At 42.4% G+C, this 20,222-nt stretch overlaps 1 protein-coding gene across 1 annotated transcript in view; it reads right to left on the bottom strand.

Annotated features, from left to right (window-relative positions):
• Nucleotides 1-368: 368 nt before the first annotated feature.
• Nucleotides 369-20,222, bottom strand: part of nrg1 (neuregulin 1) — a 54,729-nt gene continuing 34,875 nt past the window's right edge. The window contains 2 exon segments of the mRNA XM_062434221.1: nt 369-1,005; nt 10,112-10,312. Coding sequence (XP_062290205.1) covers nt 369-1,005; nt 10,112-10,312 — 838 coding nt within the window.

Genomic DNA, 20,222 nt, shown 5'->3' with positions numbered 1-20,222 from the left:
GCAGCCAGCAAGTTATTTTTGATTGTTAACCAGAAGATTAAGATGGTGGATAAATGGCCCAGTATGCAATGCTTTAGCTCCCTTAAGCATACCAAACAGAAAGGCACCATTGATATTTCTTCTGCGCTGAAATATATTGAACCATCGCTACATACTAGTGTATGGCACTTTACCTACAAGACATGAACACATTTATACATTTTTTGTTTAGAAAACTCTTTATTCACTACTTCACTAAAATAAAAGTTTTGTTTTTCATTCATCTTCAAAAGTCTTTACACAACAAATAATTTATAGAAAATAAAGGTTTAATAGTGACTATTCCTTTTTTCATAAACATAAAGGATTCTCAGCTATTTCTTTTCACTTTACACAGCTACTGGATTTTGTTTGGTGGTGGCACTGGATGACTTGACTTGCTGATCATCATTTGGTGATGCTGGGTTAGTCCTGCTGCTGTCCATAGCCCTAAGCAACAGGGCTGTAGTGCTATCCATAGTAAGGAAGGGTGTGTGTTCCCCATGGGGATCCTCTATTTCACCCTCTAGTATGTTGTCACCACTGGAGTCCACATTATGCAACAAATGGCCATTGGGGACACTTCTTTTGGTGCTGTAGTTTTCGATAATGTTATTTGAATTCACTAGCATTTCTGGCGATACTGAGACCATATGGGTGATAGCTGTAGTGATTGTGATTTGGAAGTTATCATTCTCCATGATCAACAGTGGGCTAGGTGGTAAGCTGTGTGCAACGTGGCCATGGTTGTAGTGCGCAGAGGTCCTCTTCTGTTCATCTCTTTTCAAGGTCTTGTATGGCTGACCTGTGTTTGACAACAGCAGTGGGCGCTCCTCTTCACCAGAGGGGCTTAAAGCCACTGAGGGGACAGAGATGGCCAGGCTGGGCAGGGGGGCTGACATCTCTGATGGAGGAGATCCTGGAGATACAGGAGAGGTGCAGGACACTGGAGACAGCCAAGTTGGGGTTGTCACAGCAGATACATACCTACAACAGAAACACTTTTCACACATTTTGCTTGAAATATGTTCATGTATAATGTTTATGTGCCAAATTTGATATAAAAAAGGTACAAATCATTGTCAGAGTTATTAAACATAATACTGACTCTAATACACAACAAACTACAGTCTCAAATACCAACAAGAGTTAAATCGGCATTGATATTACACAGCAAAAATGTAAGAGGTAGCATGGCTGTGGAAAGTAAAAGACAATATGAAATGTAGCAGCAAGCGACAATTCACCCCCCCTTCAACAGATCATTCACCTTCAAAACTTGGTTTGTATGTTCAGAACATAGTTTAATTGGTGAGTTTTAGTGAGTAATTAGTGAGTTTAATCAGGATTGCTGAAAGGCATCTTGAGTTACGAGCAAATATGTGATGGACTCATGCCAATTTTGGTGAAATTCTGTCCACCAGGTTTTCAAATACGCGTTTGTGGCATTTTTGGTACACCCTGTGGGTTGGGCTTAAAATGCAAGTACACCTTTGGAACGGCTGGACCAATTCCCTTGTTTTTCTTGTACTTTGAAGATATTTGGGTGTCAGATCAAATGATGAATATGAGACAAGAGTTCAGAATTTCAGCTTTTATATTATATTATAGGTATTTACATCCAGATGTGTTAAACAACTCACATAGCACTATTTGTATCAGACCGAATTTTTAGGTCAGCAAAAGTATTGGAACAGAGTCTTAAAGTAACTTAAAGTGAATAACATAATATTTGGTTTATCCTTTCTTTTTTTTTATAATTCAAAATGTTTATTATATTTTCATTATTACAACAGACAAACGAACATTGAACAAAACAGACAGAATGGAGGTCATAAAAAAATACAAAATCTGAAAATAAATTAACTAAAAATAAGACAGGCAGGTGAGTAGGCAAGGCTCCTGTGAAGCCCAGAGAGCTGCTGTCGAGTCTGTCTGGCCTGGACTGTGCGCTCAAGCGCCTCTAGAGCAGCCGACCCAAACATCTCACCGGGTTCCACTGGGACACTGCGGACGGTTCTCCGGCACGTCTCAGTGAGAGGCGACTGTACCAGGCACACCTGGCAGCGAGCCTGGACAAGAATGGACATCAATCGCCCCAGTTCTCTGGACATTAAAGCAAACGCCTGCAGAGACGCTTCACCAAAACTGTAGACGGAAGCGTCCAGCGTAGCATCCTGCAGGGATGCTGAAAGAGCAAGCATCAGATGCGACAGAGAATTGTCAATGCGTCCCATGCGTGCTGCTGCGTCATTGGCCTTAGAGAGCATATCATCTGTAACCCGACATTGGGGGCGAGGACACCTGGCATCCGGCCTCAGAGCTTCATCAGGTGAAACAATGAGAGCCGCTATAGTCGGCTCAACCGCTGGCATGTGGGCCAAGCCAAACTTGGCTGCATCCTGCATGGCTGCCAGGGTCCGGCTATCAGATGTTGCATGAGAGAGAGCTTTAGTATCCCTCCAGCATGAGTGCAACTCCCTCAGGTATTCATCTGACGGAGGCACAGTAAAGGTGGCAGGGGCTGGACCACGCCTGAAAAAAGCACTGGCAGGAGCCGGCTGAGCTTGCAGAACGTCCAACTGCAGGCGGGCCAGCGCAATACGAATGATGGCTCCCATAGAGCTATCCTCGGACCCAGCACCACAACTGCGGGCCGAGGAGCGGGAGCTCATCCCAGAGGCGTGGCATACTGGCATAGGTATAGCATACTGGGAGCGGGAGCGCACACGCTGCCTTCACCAACACAGGCGGGTACAAGTTGTACAAATTACTCATAGATATAACAGCAGTACAAATGTCGGGAGAGGGAGCGAGTACACTGGCTTCACCAACACATGGAACTACAACGAAAAACAGGTACAACCAACAGTGTACCGATTACACAGACAATAGGTCAAGCGGACACAACGCTAACCGCTAATGCCTGTAAATAATAAAACAGATGTCGGGAGAGGGAGCAAGTACACTGCCTTCACCAACCGTTATTTAACAAGAGAAAAATACTCAAAGGAAACTTATCACTACGCCTGGTACTCAGCCAGCTGTAGAGACCAACCGATGACTGATCCGAAGGGGTGTCCACAGCAAACCGCAACAAACCTCCCGTCTCAGCTCGTCGCAGCCCTTGGAGGGCTTGCAGCTCGCAGCTCCGACAAGTTTGTCACAAGGCTACCAGCGACGAAGCAGCAGTGAAGTACATGCTCAATTTTAGCTAGAGCTCACTGACATACGTGTACCTGCGAAGTGAGAAGATAAGCAGGAACAGATCCTCTAATGTCACCGGAAGATATAGGTTAGCCGGGGTCATCAGGGGTCACAGGTGACTTTGTTGGTATAAACACTCGACCTGCGCATGCACGAGATGGAGACATTCAGTGCTAAAGCATCGCCTCTGGCGGTAAGTAGGGATGAAATGGAAGCTTAAATTACTGTCAAGATTCCTTGCAACAGGTTTGTTATGTTCCACTAAGAAACCAGCAGATGGCAGAATTTGCTTTGCCATATGCTGAGACCAAATGACAAGGATCTTTGTTTGGTTTGACATCCAGTCTTTGACATTGCAAAGGCAGTAATTTATTACACTCACCATACCAGGGTCTGTGGATCTAATGGGCAGGTACATCTGCATATCATCAGCATGAACATAGTAAGAAACACCATGTCTCTGGATAATGAAGCATGTATAAAGATAATAAGATTGGTCCCAAGACTGAGGTACACCATACTTTTACATAAGACAACAAAGAAACAGAAGATCCTATTTGACAGGTTTAATGAAAACCATTCTAATGCTGTACCAGATATCACCACCCTTTGTCTCTCTAATAGAATGCTGTGATCAAAAGCTGTACTAAGGTTCAGCATTTGCTGTCATCAGCAGCCATTAAAAGGTCTGGTAATTTTGAGCAGGGCAGTCTCACCCCAGAGTGTGCACACAAGCAGTTTCAAAATAATCAGGGACACAACCATCAGACAATGAAATGTTAAAAGATTCCATTGCTTTTAATAAAGATTTTGTCAGTATTATATCAAGAGGGCTAGAGGGCACTCTCACAGTGGCGGTTCTAGCTTGAATGACGCCCTGGTGTATGATGTCATCATATGAAATCTGCTCCCCTATTTCATGATTGATACTAAGACTAAACCAATTCACCTTGGAGGTGCACAGATTCATTTTGTATTACCTTTTTTTTTGCCATTTCACACAACCCAGAAAAATAAAAATGAGCAAGAACTGTAGGCCTGCATTTATAATATTATGAATGAAATGTGCATTATTTGGAAGAAAGTCGAGTTGTGACTTTAGCCCACTAATTCCATTAGAGTATTGCCCTATTAAGTGGATCCCCCGTTCCCCCCTGCTCGTTCCAGTAGGGAGACCCAGAGGTGAATGGTGGTATGCAGCACCGGAGCACCACAAGGAACTGTGCTCTCTACTGTCTTGTTCACTCTGTACACGTCTGACTTCGGCTACAACAAAGAGTCATGCCACATGCAGAAGTTTTCGGACGATACTGCAATAGTGGGGTGTATCAGAGATGAGCAGGAGGGGGAGTACAGGAGCCTGGTGGAGGACTTTGTGCAATGGTGCAAACTCAACCACCTACAACTTAACACTGCTAAGACCAAGGAGATGGTGGTGGATTTCCGTAGGTCTAAGCCCGCACTGCTACCAGTCTCCATTGAGGGAGTCAATGTGGAGGTGTTAAGCACATATAAGTACCTGGGGTTACATCTGTACAATAAACTTGACTGGTCAGCCAATACTGACGCCATCTACAAAAAAGGACAGAGCTGGCTGTACTTCCTGAGGAGGCTGCGGTCCTTCAACGTATGCAGCAAACTCCTCGGGATGTTTTACCATTCTGTAGTCGCCAGCGTCCTCTTCTAGGCTGGTAAAGAAAGCTGGCTCTGTTGTGGGAGCTGAACTGGAGAGCTTCACTTCAGTAACAGACAAAAGGACCCTGAACAAACTGCTCACCATCATGGACAATGAAGGTCATCCACTTCACAACACCATCATCCAGCAGAAGAGCATGATCAGCTGGAAGACTGAGTAATTCATTTGTCCCCAGGGCCATACAACTTCACAATCTGGCAATAAAAGGACCCTCACAGCCACAGCCTGGACTAAATTCACTAAATTCACTTTAAATATTAAATATAAATTGTAAAAAGTATATTCACTAAATTCACTTTAAATTGTATATTGCACTATATTTTTAGGTTTATTTTTATTTTTACTTTTATTTTATTTTATTTTATTTCTGCACTTTATCACACAGCCTCATCCTCCTCAGTATTTTTAGTTTTTATATTTAGTTTTTCTTCTTATTTAGTATTTAATGTTTTAGTATATTGTTCTTTGATGTCTTTGTGTATTAAGCTGCTGGACCCTAAATTTCCCCAAGGGGATCAATAAAGTTTCTATCTATCTATCTATCTATCTATCTATCTATCTATCTATCTATCTATCTATCTATCTATCTATCTATCTATCTATCTATCTATCTATCTATCTATCTATCTATCTATCTATCTATCTATCTATCTATCTATCTATCTGTCTAGCCAGATCACAGTTGCCGGTGTCTGGGTCAAGTAGAGTGCTGGGGGGAGAACCAAAGCTGGTGAAATTGGAGGAGACAGATGATATTGAACATTTTCTCACAACTTTTGGAAGACTGGCACCTGTTTACAACTGGCCGCAGCGAGACTGGTCGATACAACTAACCACTTATTGACTGGTAAGGCAAGATGTGCCTTTGTAGCCATGGACCCAGCCCACACTCAAGAATTTGACAGACTGAAAGAAGCCATTTAAAAAACGTATGAGGTGAACACTGCCAGCGCTTCCGTACCCTTGACACACCACAGGAGCTGTACACACACCTCAAGGACTTGTTTTGCAAGTGGGTGGACTTTGATACTGCCAGTAAGGAGGAACTCTTGGAGAAGATGAAGAACGTCAGGGTTCTCTATCCAGAGGTGAAAATGTGGGTCAGAGAACGCGATCTTGTGACAGCGGCAGAGCTGGTTGACACCTATGTCTCGGCACGAAAGGGTCCAGGGGCCCATGCCAGGGGTACGTCTGAGGGAATGGTTAAGGGGGGTGGTTCAGTCAGTAGCTCTCCTAGCCAGCCTAGACCTCGCAGACCAGGGTCTCAGGAGAACATTAAGAACAAGGCACAGTCAGGAGACAAACCACAGGTTGTTTGTTACAACTGTGGTGAAGTGGGACATACACTTCCAGTATGCCCCATTAGAAAGAACAAAGCTACTAGTCTCTGCTATGTCCATAGACCTGAGTTCATTGTTCCCCCTGAAGACCAGTTAGACTCCCCTCTGACCATTGTGCAACTTAATGGTAAGCCCCACATAGACCTGTTAGACACTGGTTGCACCCAATCCCTTGTTTAGTGTCAGCTTGTCCCTAGTGAGTTGTGGAATGAGGAAGAAACAGTCCCGGTCATCTGTGTCCATGGTCATGAGGAGCAGGCCCCCACAGTTGAGGTGTACATTGATGTTAAAGGACAGGTTTACCTCATGAAAGTTGGTGTTGCTCCGGAGCTGCCCTACCCCAGTTTTGAGGGCAGGTTCATACAGTCCCTTGGGCAGGTCACCTAGGCTTTATGAAAACCTTTATGCACATCTCTAAAAGGTTTTACTGGCCAGGGATGTACAGCCAAGTGAAGGGTTACTGTAAATCCTGTCCTGAGTGTCAGTGGACCGCAGGAAAGCTACTGACCCCGTACCTCTTGTTCCACTTCCTTTCATCAGTATTCCATTTGAGCGTATATGAGTAGACATAGTGGGCCCAGTGGAAAGGAGCCAGGCAGGGAACAGGTTTATTCTTGTCATTAGTGACTATGCCATCAGATATCCTGAGGTGTAGCTTCAGCCTTGCTTAAATTTTTCTCTCAGGTAGAGATTCCCAAGGAGGTGTTGACAGATCAGGGTCCCAACTTCATGAGTCGTACGCTCTCACAGGCCTATCAGCTGTTAGGGATTAGGAGAGTGAGGACTACCCCCTACCACCCTCAGAGAGATGGCTTGGTTGAGCGTTTCAACCAGACTCTGGGACAGACTGGGACAGATGGCTGCCGTTTCTTCTTTTTGCATATCGTGAGGTCCACCCGGTCTCAACGGGCTTTTCACCTTTTGAGGTGCTTTATGCCCACCAGGTCAGAGGCCCCTTGGATGTGCGCTGTGAAATGTGGGAGGGGCCTGTGAAATCTCAAGACATGAACATCACCTCCTATGTCCTGGAAATGCAGGAGCAGCTCATGAAGTCCAGAGAAATCTCCAGACGGAACCTTCTCCAGGCACAGGCAAAGCAGAAGGAATGGTATGACCGGTCAGCCAGGCACTGAAAATTTTAACCTGGTGAAAGTGGCAAGGGCCCTTCCAGGTCAAATAGAAAATGGGTCCTGTGACATACCAGATCCATATGCCTGACAGGAAACAGCCTTTGCAGAATTTTCTACATTAACCTGCTCAAAAAATGTCTGTTTCTGGAAATTCCTGGCCGCACAGAGGTCATTCACCATAACATCAACTTAAAGGATCCCAAGCCCCTTCGCCAGCCTGTCTACAGGGTCACAGTGTTGAAGAGGGGGCTAGAGGTGACGAGGGAACTGGGGGTTATTGAGCCATCCTCCAGTGAGTGGAGCAGCCCAATCATCTTGGTCCCCAAAAAGGACGGAATCTTAAGGTTCTGTTTGGACTTCAGGAAAGTGAATTGGGTCAGTAAACTGGACTTGTACCCCATGCCAAGAATTGATGATCTGGTGGAGAGGATTGGAGGTTTGCAGTACATCATCACACTCGACCTGTGCAAGGTTTATTGGCAGGTTCCCCTCACCCCAGAGAGTAGAGAAATCCCAGCCTTCTGAAACACCTTTTTGGACATTTTCAGTCCTTCCCTTTGGTCTACATGGTGCTCCTGCTACGTTCCAGCGGATGTTGGACAGAGTCCTGGCAGGCACAGAGTCATTTGCAGCAGCCTATCTGGATGATGTTGTGCTGTTCAGCAACTCAAGGGAAGAACACCTGGGTCATTTACAGACAGTGTTGCTCAAAATCAAGGAGGCAGGTCTGACCATCCGTCCTGACAAGTGTTTGCTGGCCAAGCAAGAGACCCAGTATTTGGGTTTTGTGTTGGGGAAGGGGGTCATTAGACCACAAGTGGGGAAGGTGGAACCCATCAAAGTTGCTGAGAGGCCCACTACTAAGTCTCAAGTGAAGTCCTTCATGGGCCTGGTTGGCTGGAACAGTCGTTTCATTCCGGTCAACTTAACAACTCTCATTCTCACATCCCTACACTGGATTCCTGTTGGCTTCCTGCTGGCTATAGAATTGAATAAAAAATCCTGATGTTTGTCTACAAAGTGTTAAATGGTCTTATTCCCATTTCAAGTGGTCAGAGACCAGAGATCTTAGCCCTGTTTACATATGAAATTAAAGTACAGCAGTGAGCACACCTAGGACACACTGAGAATGCATTGATATCTGATTGCTCAGACCACATTCAGAGGTGGTCTAGGCCACAGGTGGCCACATTATTTTAGCAGTGTGAATGCGTATGTGTTCAGTGCCACACTGAAAGACTGGCTATTCAACTGATGGCTTCTATTATCCAGCAGACAATGCACAGGAAGTGCATTGCTGCCTGGTCCATGTACCATTGATCCAAAGCTGTGTTCAACTTGTTGTTTTGTTACATTTTGTATGAATAAGAAATAAATGAAATCCACTTCCTGGTTTTTCCCAGTCTCCTAACCCATGTTCATTTTTAAATCAACAATTGGAACAGAAATCTGAAATGGAATCTGTCCTGTCAGGTTGATAACTACAGTTTTTAGTTTTGCTGTGCTGCTTGACATTATGAGCTCAAGAGTTATCAGGAGGGTGGCGTCTTTACTCCAAACACTGTATGAACTGGGACTATGTGTGTAACCTTTTGCACGTGTAGAAGAACACAGAACCTCTTTACCTGCATTGTATAGTTGTTTATTTGTTGTCAACAAATTAGACACAGTTAGAGGGTAGAGGGACCCCTCTTTGGTCTTTGTAAGCAGAAATGATGTATGTGTTTATTTTACATATAGGGCCTGATTTACTAAAGGTTTGCGTGTGTAAAAACGTGTGCAAACTTCCCACAAAAAATGTGCATGCGCGCATGCGTGGTTGAGTGGTTAAGAGTGCACGTACGCAGAGGACCCTGGTTCGAATCCCAGCCGGAGGACCGTTGCTGCATATCAAGCCCCCCTCTCTCTCCCATTATTTCCTGTCTGTCAAATAAAGGTGTCTGTGTCTGAAAAAAATCTTGGGAAAAAAAAGTGCATGCTGATCTACTAACGTGGCGCACTGAGGCTTGCGTCTTTCAACTGTGCAAGATATACGCACTGTCCATTTAGTACATTTGCCATAATGAATATGTAATATGGGGTGTTTTAAGTGATTTACCAAACCTGAAGGTAATTTTGCTGACTGTAACTGCGTCTATAAATAATACCTTTGAACAGCCGGTATTAACCGGCTGCGCACTGCACACAGATGACTTCTGTTACGGTAGAGAGGAGGAGACGGAGGCACAATGACAGAATACACAGAGAACAGGTTTTTTCCACCCATGTTAATATTTTTGGAGTGGAAGTGACTCAGTCACAAATACTCTCCCATATGTTGGTTTTTCTGGTAATGTGTTTTTTTGTTATATATTTGTTAACCTCTTCCACTAGAACCTGATCAAATTTCATTTTGTGCTTGCAGCTTTCTGCTCGTCCAAACTCTCCATTACGACATGCAAAACCCTGATTTAAATATTGCTGTCTCCATCCTGTTGCACCTGTTTTCATTTACGTAGTTATTTTTAGTAGAGCACCTGCAAAACATGCGTAATCTATTGCACTGTGCACGCAATTTAGTACCCTTTATATGGGATTTTAGTAAATCAGCCCCTTAGGGTTCATGTGTATTTTAGGCAACTTTATTTCAAATTGTTATATGTGTGTCTTCTGGAAGTCTTCTTCTTGACAGTTTAATTGGTTTTCTGTTTGTGGCGCAAAGTTAAAAATTAATCAATTACCTCATACTTTAAGGCAAGTCCCTGTCGGAAATGGGTGTGTCTCTGCACTTCTTTGAATGAGCACTTAAGTCTCTGGTGCCGCCAGTGGCATTCAGACGACCTCTGCGGCCCTGTATGGCACCCTGGCTATTCTCCGCCAATGACATCATCGAGATAGACTCAGTGTCAGACAGAACACTGTTGCTCCAGTCATTACTCCAGCTGCAGAGACAAGGGGGGGGGGGGGTTTCAGACAAGCCTCTTAACAATGACATAAATGTACTGTGTGTCAAATTTGTGTACCTGAGCCTTTCACTGCATTTTATTCAATATTGCTCAAAGTCTGAATAAATTGAATGTCTGATTGACTGATGCAGGGGTTTACAGTGTAATTAAAGGGTAAATAAATGTTACCATGATACTGTATCGAATTAGCTTTTAGCTACTTTTCTGCAGTCCCTTCAGTAGGTCAATATTAAAACACAAACTGCACAATAACAAACAGTACAAAGCAAAAAACACACAAGATACATACAAAATAAAAAGTTACACACAAAAGCACATCACATACAATGTGTAATCAGTGGTTACAGAGCTTAGAAGCTTTTAGTAGACTTTTGAATTTGGTTTTAAATGTGCTGATGGAACTGCAGCTCTTCATATCATCGCCATAATAAATTACGTACATGCTGGAAAACGTGAAAGTAGCTGGCAGGTTCCACATGTAGGCATTTGAGATATATAATAATAATAATGAACAAAGAAACACAAAAATAATAAATAAGGTAAATGAATGAAGAGAAATGGATGAAGAAAGAGAGAGAGGAAGAAAAGAGAATAAAAAATTGGGTTAGTGTAGAGAGAGGGAGAAAAAGAGAGGGTGTGTGTGTTTGTGTGTTGTGACAGATAATCATAGCTTTCCTCATTCACTGTGTCGTAGTGGTTGTGGTGGCAGAAGAGGTTTCGGCTCTAATTTATGAAGTTAATAAATGGAAGCCAGATTTCATGATAATGTTCAGTTTTGTCTTTTATTGTGGAAGTTAGTTGTTCCATAGTTAAGTGACCTGTTAGTAAATCAAGCCATTGTGTCACTGAGATTTTGCTTCTGTCCTTCCAGTGCAGTAGTATTACTTTTTAACGAGGATCTTTAACACCTCCCTGAAACTGGCCACCGTCCCACCCTGCCTGAAAGCAGTCACCATCGTTCCTGTCCCCAAAAAAAACACCATAAGCAGCCTAAATGACTACAGACCAGTGGCACTGACCTCTGTGGTCATGAAGTGCTTCGAGTGGCTAGTTCTACACCACCTCAAGTCCTGCCTCCCTCAGAACTTTGACCAGCAACAGTTTGCTTACAAGGCAAACAGGTCAACAGCGGATGCCATCGCCACCGTTCTCCACACTGCCGCAAGCCACACTGAGAAACATGGGAATTATGTCAGGATGCTTTTTGTTGATTTTAGTTCGGCGTTCAACACCATTCTGCCGAACATTCTCATCAAGAAGCTGACTGACCTGGACTTCCCACCCCTCACCTGCGACCATAGGCGGTGCCAGGGTAGGGCTTGGTTGGGCTATAGCCCCATCAATAATTGTGTTAGCCCTACCGTTAGCCCTACCATAAAACAACCAAGAAAAGTGCGGAGTCCAACAGTGCCTCCACGTCGTAACGGCATTCAGGCAGCTGCGATGACAACTGTAACTGATCTGGGTTCAGAGTCGGCCTCCAGTATCGCCGTTATTATTAATCAACATAGACCTTCACTGTCCTCAGATCAGTGGGGAACCTGTCATTCCGTACGTCACTCATGTGAGCGAAAAAAAAACGGAGGATTGTACTCATTTGAAAATCTCAACCTGGTGAGTTTTAATATTGTTTTTGGAAACTTTGCTGACTTTGTTATTGCGTTTTGCGTGTAGTCTGTTCCTTCCTTGCTGCGGTCTTGTTGCTTAATTAGCATATTTAATTTTTTGGAGATGTGTTTTGACTCTTGGCTGTTGTGTGGTAGTATTGTGTTGTGTTGAATTGGGTGTGTCAAAGTTTGCCTTATTGGCCCACTGTGATCTTATATTGGTCTCATCGCCTTCTATATCTGCAGAATTTTCAGTCGTATCCACCTGCTGTACTGTTAACGTAACTACAGTATTAACTAACTAGGGTCTCTCTCTCTCTCTCTCTGTGTATGTGTGTGTGTGTGTGTATGTGTGCGTGTTTTAGCTGTGGGAGGGTGTTGTTTCATTGAATATATATTCACATTGAAATTCTGGCATTGATTTGAGCCCCACCGCTGTATGGGTTAGCCCCACCATAGTTGAACCACAAAAAATACTCTGGCGCCGCCACTGCCTGCGACTGGATCAACAGCTTCCTGACGGACCGCCCACAGACAGTGAGGGTTGGGCCCCACACATCCTCCACCCTAACACTCAGCACGGGCTCCCCTCAGGGCTGTGTGCTGAGCCCCTTCCTGTATGGTTTATACACACATGACTGTGTCTCCTCCCACCACTCTAACATCATCGTCAAGTTCGCAGACGACACTACAGTGGTGGGTCTCATCTCTGACGGCGACTAAAAAGCATACAGGGAGGAGGTCCAGAGGCTCGTAGCCTGGTGTTCAGCAAACAACCTGTTGCTGAACACTAGCAAAAACAAGGAGATGGTGATGGACTGGAGGAGGAAGAGAGTGGACCCCACCCCACTACAGATAGACAGTGTCTGTGTGGAGAGAGTCTTTTCTTTCAGGTTTCTCAGTGTGCATGTGGCTGACGACCTAACATGGCACACCAACACCTCAGCTGTTGTGGGCAAGGCTCAGCAGAGGCTGCACTTTTTAAGACTTCTGGATAGATGCCACCTGGAGGCAAAGCTGCTGCAGACCTTCTATTGCTCCACGATAGAAAGCGTGCTGGCGTACTGCATCACGGTGTGGTATGCCGGCTGCACAGCCAAGGACAGAAAAGCCCTGCAGGGGGTCATCAAGACAACACAAAAAATGATTGGCTGCCCCCTGCCCTCCCTGGAGGACATTGCAGACTCTCGGGGGCTAAACAGGGCAAGGAAGATCCTGTCTGACCCATCTCACCCCGGCCAAGGCCTCTTCAAACTTCTGCCCTCTGGCAGAAGATACAGGGTCAAACACACTTTCTATCCCTGGGCCATCAGGCTCCTGAACAGTTAACCACCCACCCCCACCCCCAGCACCTCTACTGGGCCATCAGGCTCCTGAACAGTTAACCACCCACCCCCACCCCCACCCCCAGCACCTCTACTGGGCTATCAGGCTCCTATACAGTTAACCACCCACCCCCACCCCCTCTACTCAGCACCTTTTATACAGTACTGTATTCAACACCTACCTCAGGTTACATAGGCATAAGTGCAATATGTGCAATAGACTGACTGTGTATGTGTGTTTGTTTGTGTGTGTGTAAATAGCTTTTGAAGTAGTTCATTGTTCTTATGTATAATAGTTACATTTATTTAGACTTCTTTATTTTTATTCTGACTTTATTTTGCACTATTTTTTATTTTTTATTTTGACTATTTTGCACCACGGGAAGACCCCGTACCAATCTCGTTGTGACACTTGTTGTACAATGACAATAAAGGATATTCTATTCTATTCAATCATTAAGGAGATTAGCATGAATTTCTTAGGGGTGATTTGACAGTGATGGCTGACATGTCACCCAGCAGGCAGAGAGATGGTGTCAAGGATTCGGGAGAGCCTCTTTTACACACATCCAACCAAAATGGCTGAATGTGTGTAAAAAGCCAAAAGAGCATGAACGTGATAGTCTATTTGATTACATGTTGAACACTGATTTGAGTCACTGAGTCCCATGATGTGTAATTGATGTTTGGTAATGTGTGCTCTATGTAGAATCTTATATCAAATCTGTTGGATTTTGGTGTTGTCTGACATGTTGAAAATATTTGTACTAATTTAACAGGGTAGTTGGCTAGCCATTTGTTAGCTTGTATGGTAATGTGCTTATTTGTAGTTACTGAGTCTTATAGATGTGAGAATGTGGTTTCTTATTACTGAAAGACTGGAGTTTTGCAAACAATGATGGTTGGTGCAAGTTGGACTGGTAAAGTTTGATACAGCTTTCCAAGACTGATTCACTGCAAAAACTGATTTCTAAGAAAGTTAAAAAAAGACGTATTTTTTGTCTCAATAGAAAAATAATCTTGTCAAGCATTTTTTACATAAGAAAACATGTCTTATTTTAAGAAAATATATCTCACTTTTTCTTAATAAGTTTTTTTTCAGCTTATATCAAGCTGTATTTAACCAGTAACAAGGTAAGGCAAAATATTACAAATTATTCAAGCAAAAGCAAAAGATTGTTTTCCTTATTTTAAGACAGGGCTGCTCTTAAAATAAGAATTCTAAGAAATGACAATGATAAAGTTTTTTTGGTTATTGTTGTTTGTTGTTATTTATTCACTGGCTTTGAAAACATTACAAATATGACAATGCAGCTTAACACAACTACTGCTGAAACCTCTATTTAAAAAAAAAAGTTTCAAAAGTCTCAATGACTGTATACCATTTAAGAGTTACAGCTAATAGCAGAAATATATCAAAACAAAGTGCAAGATCAACCTCAAGATCAAACTGAAGAACCTTACTCAAAACTCTTAGCAAGTAATTTGCAATTGAAAGCTATATTAACTCAGAGATTGCTGAACTATTTATCTTTCTTGCAAAAAAAGTGTGAAAAGGCAATTGAAAAAATTGCAAAATGAAAGTGTCAATAATGCACACACGTTTACTAATCAAATTACATTGACATGAAACACAGTGCCTTTTACAATAGACCTACATCAGGTGAGGCTTTGTGTAGTCCAACCACATCCCCAAGGTAGTATTTCATTAGCAAAGATTGTAATATGGAGTGAAAATCTACAAGGCTATCAATGGATTTTAGTTAAGTTTTGGATCTCTATTGTATATGCCATATAATCATCATCAATACATGAGCGAGATTAGACAGCATCGTACAAGAAAGCCATTGCTGAGTAGAGGGCTTTCATCGAATAAGCTTGTTCTGCATCATGGAGCTATAAGAACCTGTGTAACGTAGTGATCTTGTAGCGTTTTGGCGGCAGCCAAAACAGTGTTAGCCTTTTCCTGTTTTCACTAATGTAAAAGTTAGGACGAATTTGTTATTGTTGAAGAATTTCTGAAAAACCTAAACAATCACAAAGTGGGTAAATCCTGCATGTTATTCTCTTATTTCTCATATCTCATATTTTATGATTTATAGGAAACAACGTGAAACGAATAATGCATCCTCTTATCTTTATGCATTTCCTCCGTTATAGTACATAGTCAGTAGTGTGCTTGCTAGTGGCAGTCAGAATCGCCAGATGTTCTTGTACTGTTTATTTCTGAATGCAGAATATGGGCCAGATGCAAGAATATGTTCGTATTTTTTTTCTTAAATCTGTCGTATTTTTTTCGTGAGGTGGAATGTACGAGTGAGCCACGTCGAATTCACCAAACACTCGTATCACCAGGAAACAGTCGTAAATGACCTTGGTAAACATGATGAATCCCACCTGTTCTAAATGAACGCACGTTCCAGAGAATAGTTAATTAACATGAATGACGCCCCAAAAATACCATATAAGGTCAGACGACCGGCAGGTTGTGGAGAAGCTCCATTCATGAAAATGGCACTAAAGACTAAGAATAAGAACTTTACGAGCTCTCAGACTGAGGTCCAGCTCTCAGAAATAGATCAACAGAAACACATATTATTATTTAGTGTTAGTGGAATTAAAGGTCCTGAGAAAGACAAAGAATGAGGAAAAATGAGCCGTGCTGTGAACGCTGTCTCAGCTGTTGCACCGTCACAGAAATAAAAACAAAAATGACTGAACATGAATTATACCAGAGGATGTCATCAGCCAGGGAGTTAAACTATTACTTCAATAAGCAATATTTCAATTAAATGAATAACAGTTATTAATAAATAGTCAGTTTATATTGTGGAAAAGTAACTGCGGACAAGTCGCTTTGTAGTTTCGGCCGCTAATATTTATATTGTAAGCTTGCATTATATCATAGTTTCAATTGTCAATTTAAATGACTGATATATCTACCTAAATTGTTAAATAGCCTACTTCTTTATACTAAATAGCCTAATAATTTTAAAAACAGCGTAATGTCATCATGATTATGGATTCAGAAGAATTTAATGAACGGGACATCGTATACACTTGCTCATTGCCTACATCCCCTGTAGTCCACCCGACATTATTCATTTCTCTGTTTAGTGGTAGTCAGCATACAGTGATGTTAAAAAGAAAATCCAAGTCAGTTGATTCTGAAGCTCAACTGCTGATGATACAGCAGATGAGAGAGTGGCCATTTGTTCCATCTAGCTAAATCGTCTTTGATATTTTTCAGGAGAGGTGGGAAATTGAGCAGTATAAGGTCTTTAAGATTTGACGAAAGTTGAATGCCCAAGCCTTTGATGTTGAAGGTTGTATTCCAGACCTCAGAAATCCAGTGCGTGCCATGGAGGAGAAAGATATCTGATTTTGATGTATTTATGGAGTAGTCAGAGATACAATACTCCCGGACAGATTTACATGAAAATTACTGGACGTTGGACTTCCTTTCACCACCTACTGCTGGATCAGGGACTTTGTATCAGTGCGTGTACAGAGAGTCAGAGTGGGTCCTCATCTTTCCACAGCCCTCAGCCTCAGCACTGGCTCTCAAAGGGCTGTGTGCTGAGCCCTCTTCTGTACACTCTGTACACATATGACTGTGTCAGCACCCACCCAAGCAATGTCGTTGTTAAGTTTGCTGACGACACCACCGTGATGGGACTCATCTCGGAGGGTGATGACACACCATACAGGACTGAAATCCAGAGGTTGGTGAGGTGGTGTGCTGAAAACAATTTGGTCCTCAACACATCAAAAACCAAAGAACTGATGGTGGATTACAGGAGGAGGAAGCAGAGTGCCCAGCTATAAGTACCTTGGTGTGCACATAGATGCAGACCTCCAATGGAGCACCAACACCTCAGAGGTTGTGAAGAAGGCCCAACAACACCTCGACTTTCTGAGGATCCTCAGAAGTGTCAACCTAAATAGGGAGCTGCTGACAGTTTTCAACTGCTGTTCCATTGAGAGTGTGCTCACCTACTGCATCTCTTTGTGGTTCGCCAGCTGCACCATGGCACACAAGAAGGCACTTCAAAGGGTCATCAAAACTGCACAAAAAATCATCGGCCAACCTCTCCTCTCCTTGGAGGACCTCTACAACACTCGCTCTCTTAAGAGGGCACACACATCTTGAAAGAAAGCACACACTCAGGACACCATGTGTTTGAGCTGCTGCCCTCTGGCAGGAGATTCAGGGCTTTAAAATCACGCACAAACAGACTGAGAGACAGTTTTTTTAACAGGGCAATAACAATACTAAATACAAACATCTAACACATCATCTCGATTGGAACTGTTACTTATTTACTATTCACATCAATTCATGATTCCCTTTTATGCACTGCTACTTTTGTATTTATTTTAATTTATTTAAATAATTATTTAAATGTGATTGATTGAACTTGCTTGTTTGCACTGGAGGGGACAGTAGTCCAATTTCGTTGTACTATTGTACTTGGTATGATTGTGCAATGACAATAAAGATTTATCTATGTATCTCATGGACAGATGTTGCAAGTGGTTCTATAAAAAAGAGCAAATAGAAGTGGTGAGAATGGACATCCCCTTGTTTCAGCGGAAAAGGTGGTTAGATATGTCCATTGGTTTTAACAGATGCTTATGGTGAGCTATTTTGATTCATGAGCTGAAATATGATCCGATGCCAGATTATTCCATTACTGCAAAGAAATATGTCCAGTCTACCTGATCAAATACCTTGGTTTAGAGATGTAATGACAGTATTTATATATTTGGGTTTTGAGCCTGTATTTAGGATTTCTTGTAGCATTCTGTGGAAGAGTGGGACAAGGACATACCAAAACTGCTTGTAGTATTCAATTGTAAATCCATTTGGGCCAGGTGCTTTATTGTTTTGCATGAGAAACATCTTAAGGGGTTAGGTATGGTAGGTAGGGAGACACTGCTTAGAAAATAATCTATAATATATATAATAATCTATATCTTCTATACTAGTGTCTTGTTCTGGTGTATATAGAAAGAACTGAAAATATTGTTTATTTCTGACAAATCACAAGTTGCTCTTCCATTTGAAGTTGACTGGCCAGGAAAGGACCTGATTTGTCTCATAAATAGAAATATTGTTGTCTTAATCGAGTTAATATGAGTTGTGTTTTCTGATTTAAGATATTATCTAACGTGAGCCTGGCACTGACTAACTCGTTATGATGTTCTTATGATGGATTTTGTGAATATAGTGCGTCCAAATACTGATTTAGGTGTTTCCCAGAGGTTGCATGACGATGTTACCAGTGTATTATTGTATTCTACAAAGAATATCCACACTCATTATTCTGTGACGTATTTGTTTTTGAGTACTGTATTGATGAAGGGGGATCAAGGGGATGTGTGTTGTTTGCTATCAGTTGCTAGAGTTATGTTTATTGGGGCGTGGTCTGAGATGGCAATGGTGCCAATGGTTGATTCTGTAATTCTTCTTTTGTTTTTTGTTTTCTGTGGTAAGTGAGGTTCATCGATCATGAATGTTTTAAGTGTTTCCATGCTGGGCTCTGTTAATCCTGTGAATATGAGATTATCCTGCATTGCTCTGGGCTGTAAATCGATGATGTATGGTTCCATAATTTCTTTGTTTTCTGTGGTCAGCTCTGCAAAGTTTTTGTGTAGGTTGTTGGCTATGGCTTTAAGTTCTTTTTGGATGTGTTCACCAAGTTTTTCAGGTCAGTGATTTCGGCATGAAGGCATCAAGAATGTCCTGTTGCTTAGTTGTTTGAATGGTTTTAGCTTTTCCTCTATTAAGGGGGGGACTCTAACAGCTCTTAGCTGGACTTAAAGAGTCTTTTGGAGGCTGGTGTTTTGCTGATGGTGAACAGTAGTGTGGTTTTGAATTCCCATTATGATCTGAAAAAAGAGCTGATGTCTTGAGTTGTTTGCTGGAGATGGTGGCTGTGAGTTGGTGGATCTAGGTTTGTTGTACAAAAGTTGGAGGTATGTTTGTAAAGTTCTGATCCTGAGCTGAGTTCTGCGCACTTTGGGCCTGATTTGCTAAGATCCCAAATAGTAGGTACTAAATTGCGTGCACAGTGCTATAGATTGTGCGTTTAACTTGCGTGCGTTTTGCAGGTGATCTACCAAGAATAATCACGTAAATGGAAACAGGTGCAACAGGGTGGAGACAGCAGTATTTAAATGAGGGTTTTGTGTCTTTATGGAGAGTTTGGACGAGCAGAAAGCTGCAAGCACAAAATGAAATGTGATCATGTTCTAGTGGAAGAGGTTAACTAATATATTGAGTTATAACAAAAACAAAAATGACCAAAAAACGCCATATGGGAGAGTATTTGTGACGAAGTCAATGCTGTTAGTAAAACGAATAATATTCCACTCCAAAAATATTAACACAGGTGTAAAAACTCAGTCCTGTGTGTATTCTGTCATTGTGCCTCCGTCTCCTCCTCTCTACAGTAACAGAAGTCATCTGTGAGCAGTGAGCAGCAGGTTAATACCTGTCCTTCAAAGGTATTATTTATAGACACAGTTAGTGTCAGAAATAAGACCTTCAGGTTTGGTAAATCACAATGTGTGTGTTAAATAACATATTTACATTTTCTCCTCCCTGTATTTTGCACACTGGGGTTAAAACGTCTCATATTACATTCATTATGGTAAACTACTAAATGGACAGCGTGTACTATCTTACACAGTTGAAAGACGCAAACCTCCGTGCACTGTGTTAGTAGATCAGCTTGCACAGTTTTTGCGGGTGAGGTCAAGTTTGCAAATGTTTTTACACACACAGACCTTTAGTAAATCAGACCCTTAGTGTGACGACAGCAGCCTGTGCATTTCCTGACCAGCTCCTGGGAGATCATTAGGCTAAATAATAGGGGACTCAACACCCATTTTGCACTTCATGTTACTAGACAATGTATCACAAACTTTAACAAAATGTATCCTATT

This window comes from Scomber scombrus, chromosome 15 (genome assembly GCF_963691925.1).
Source record: "Scomber scombrus chromosome 15, fScoSco1.1, whole genome shotgun sequence".
In the NCBI taxonomy this organism is placed as follows: Eukaryota; Metazoa; Chordata; class Actinopteri; order Scombriformes; family Scombridae; genus Scomber; species Scomber scombrus.
The sequence above is the reverse complement of the archived record's forward strand: the minus strand, read 5'-3'. Positions and strand labels throughout refer to the sequence as shown.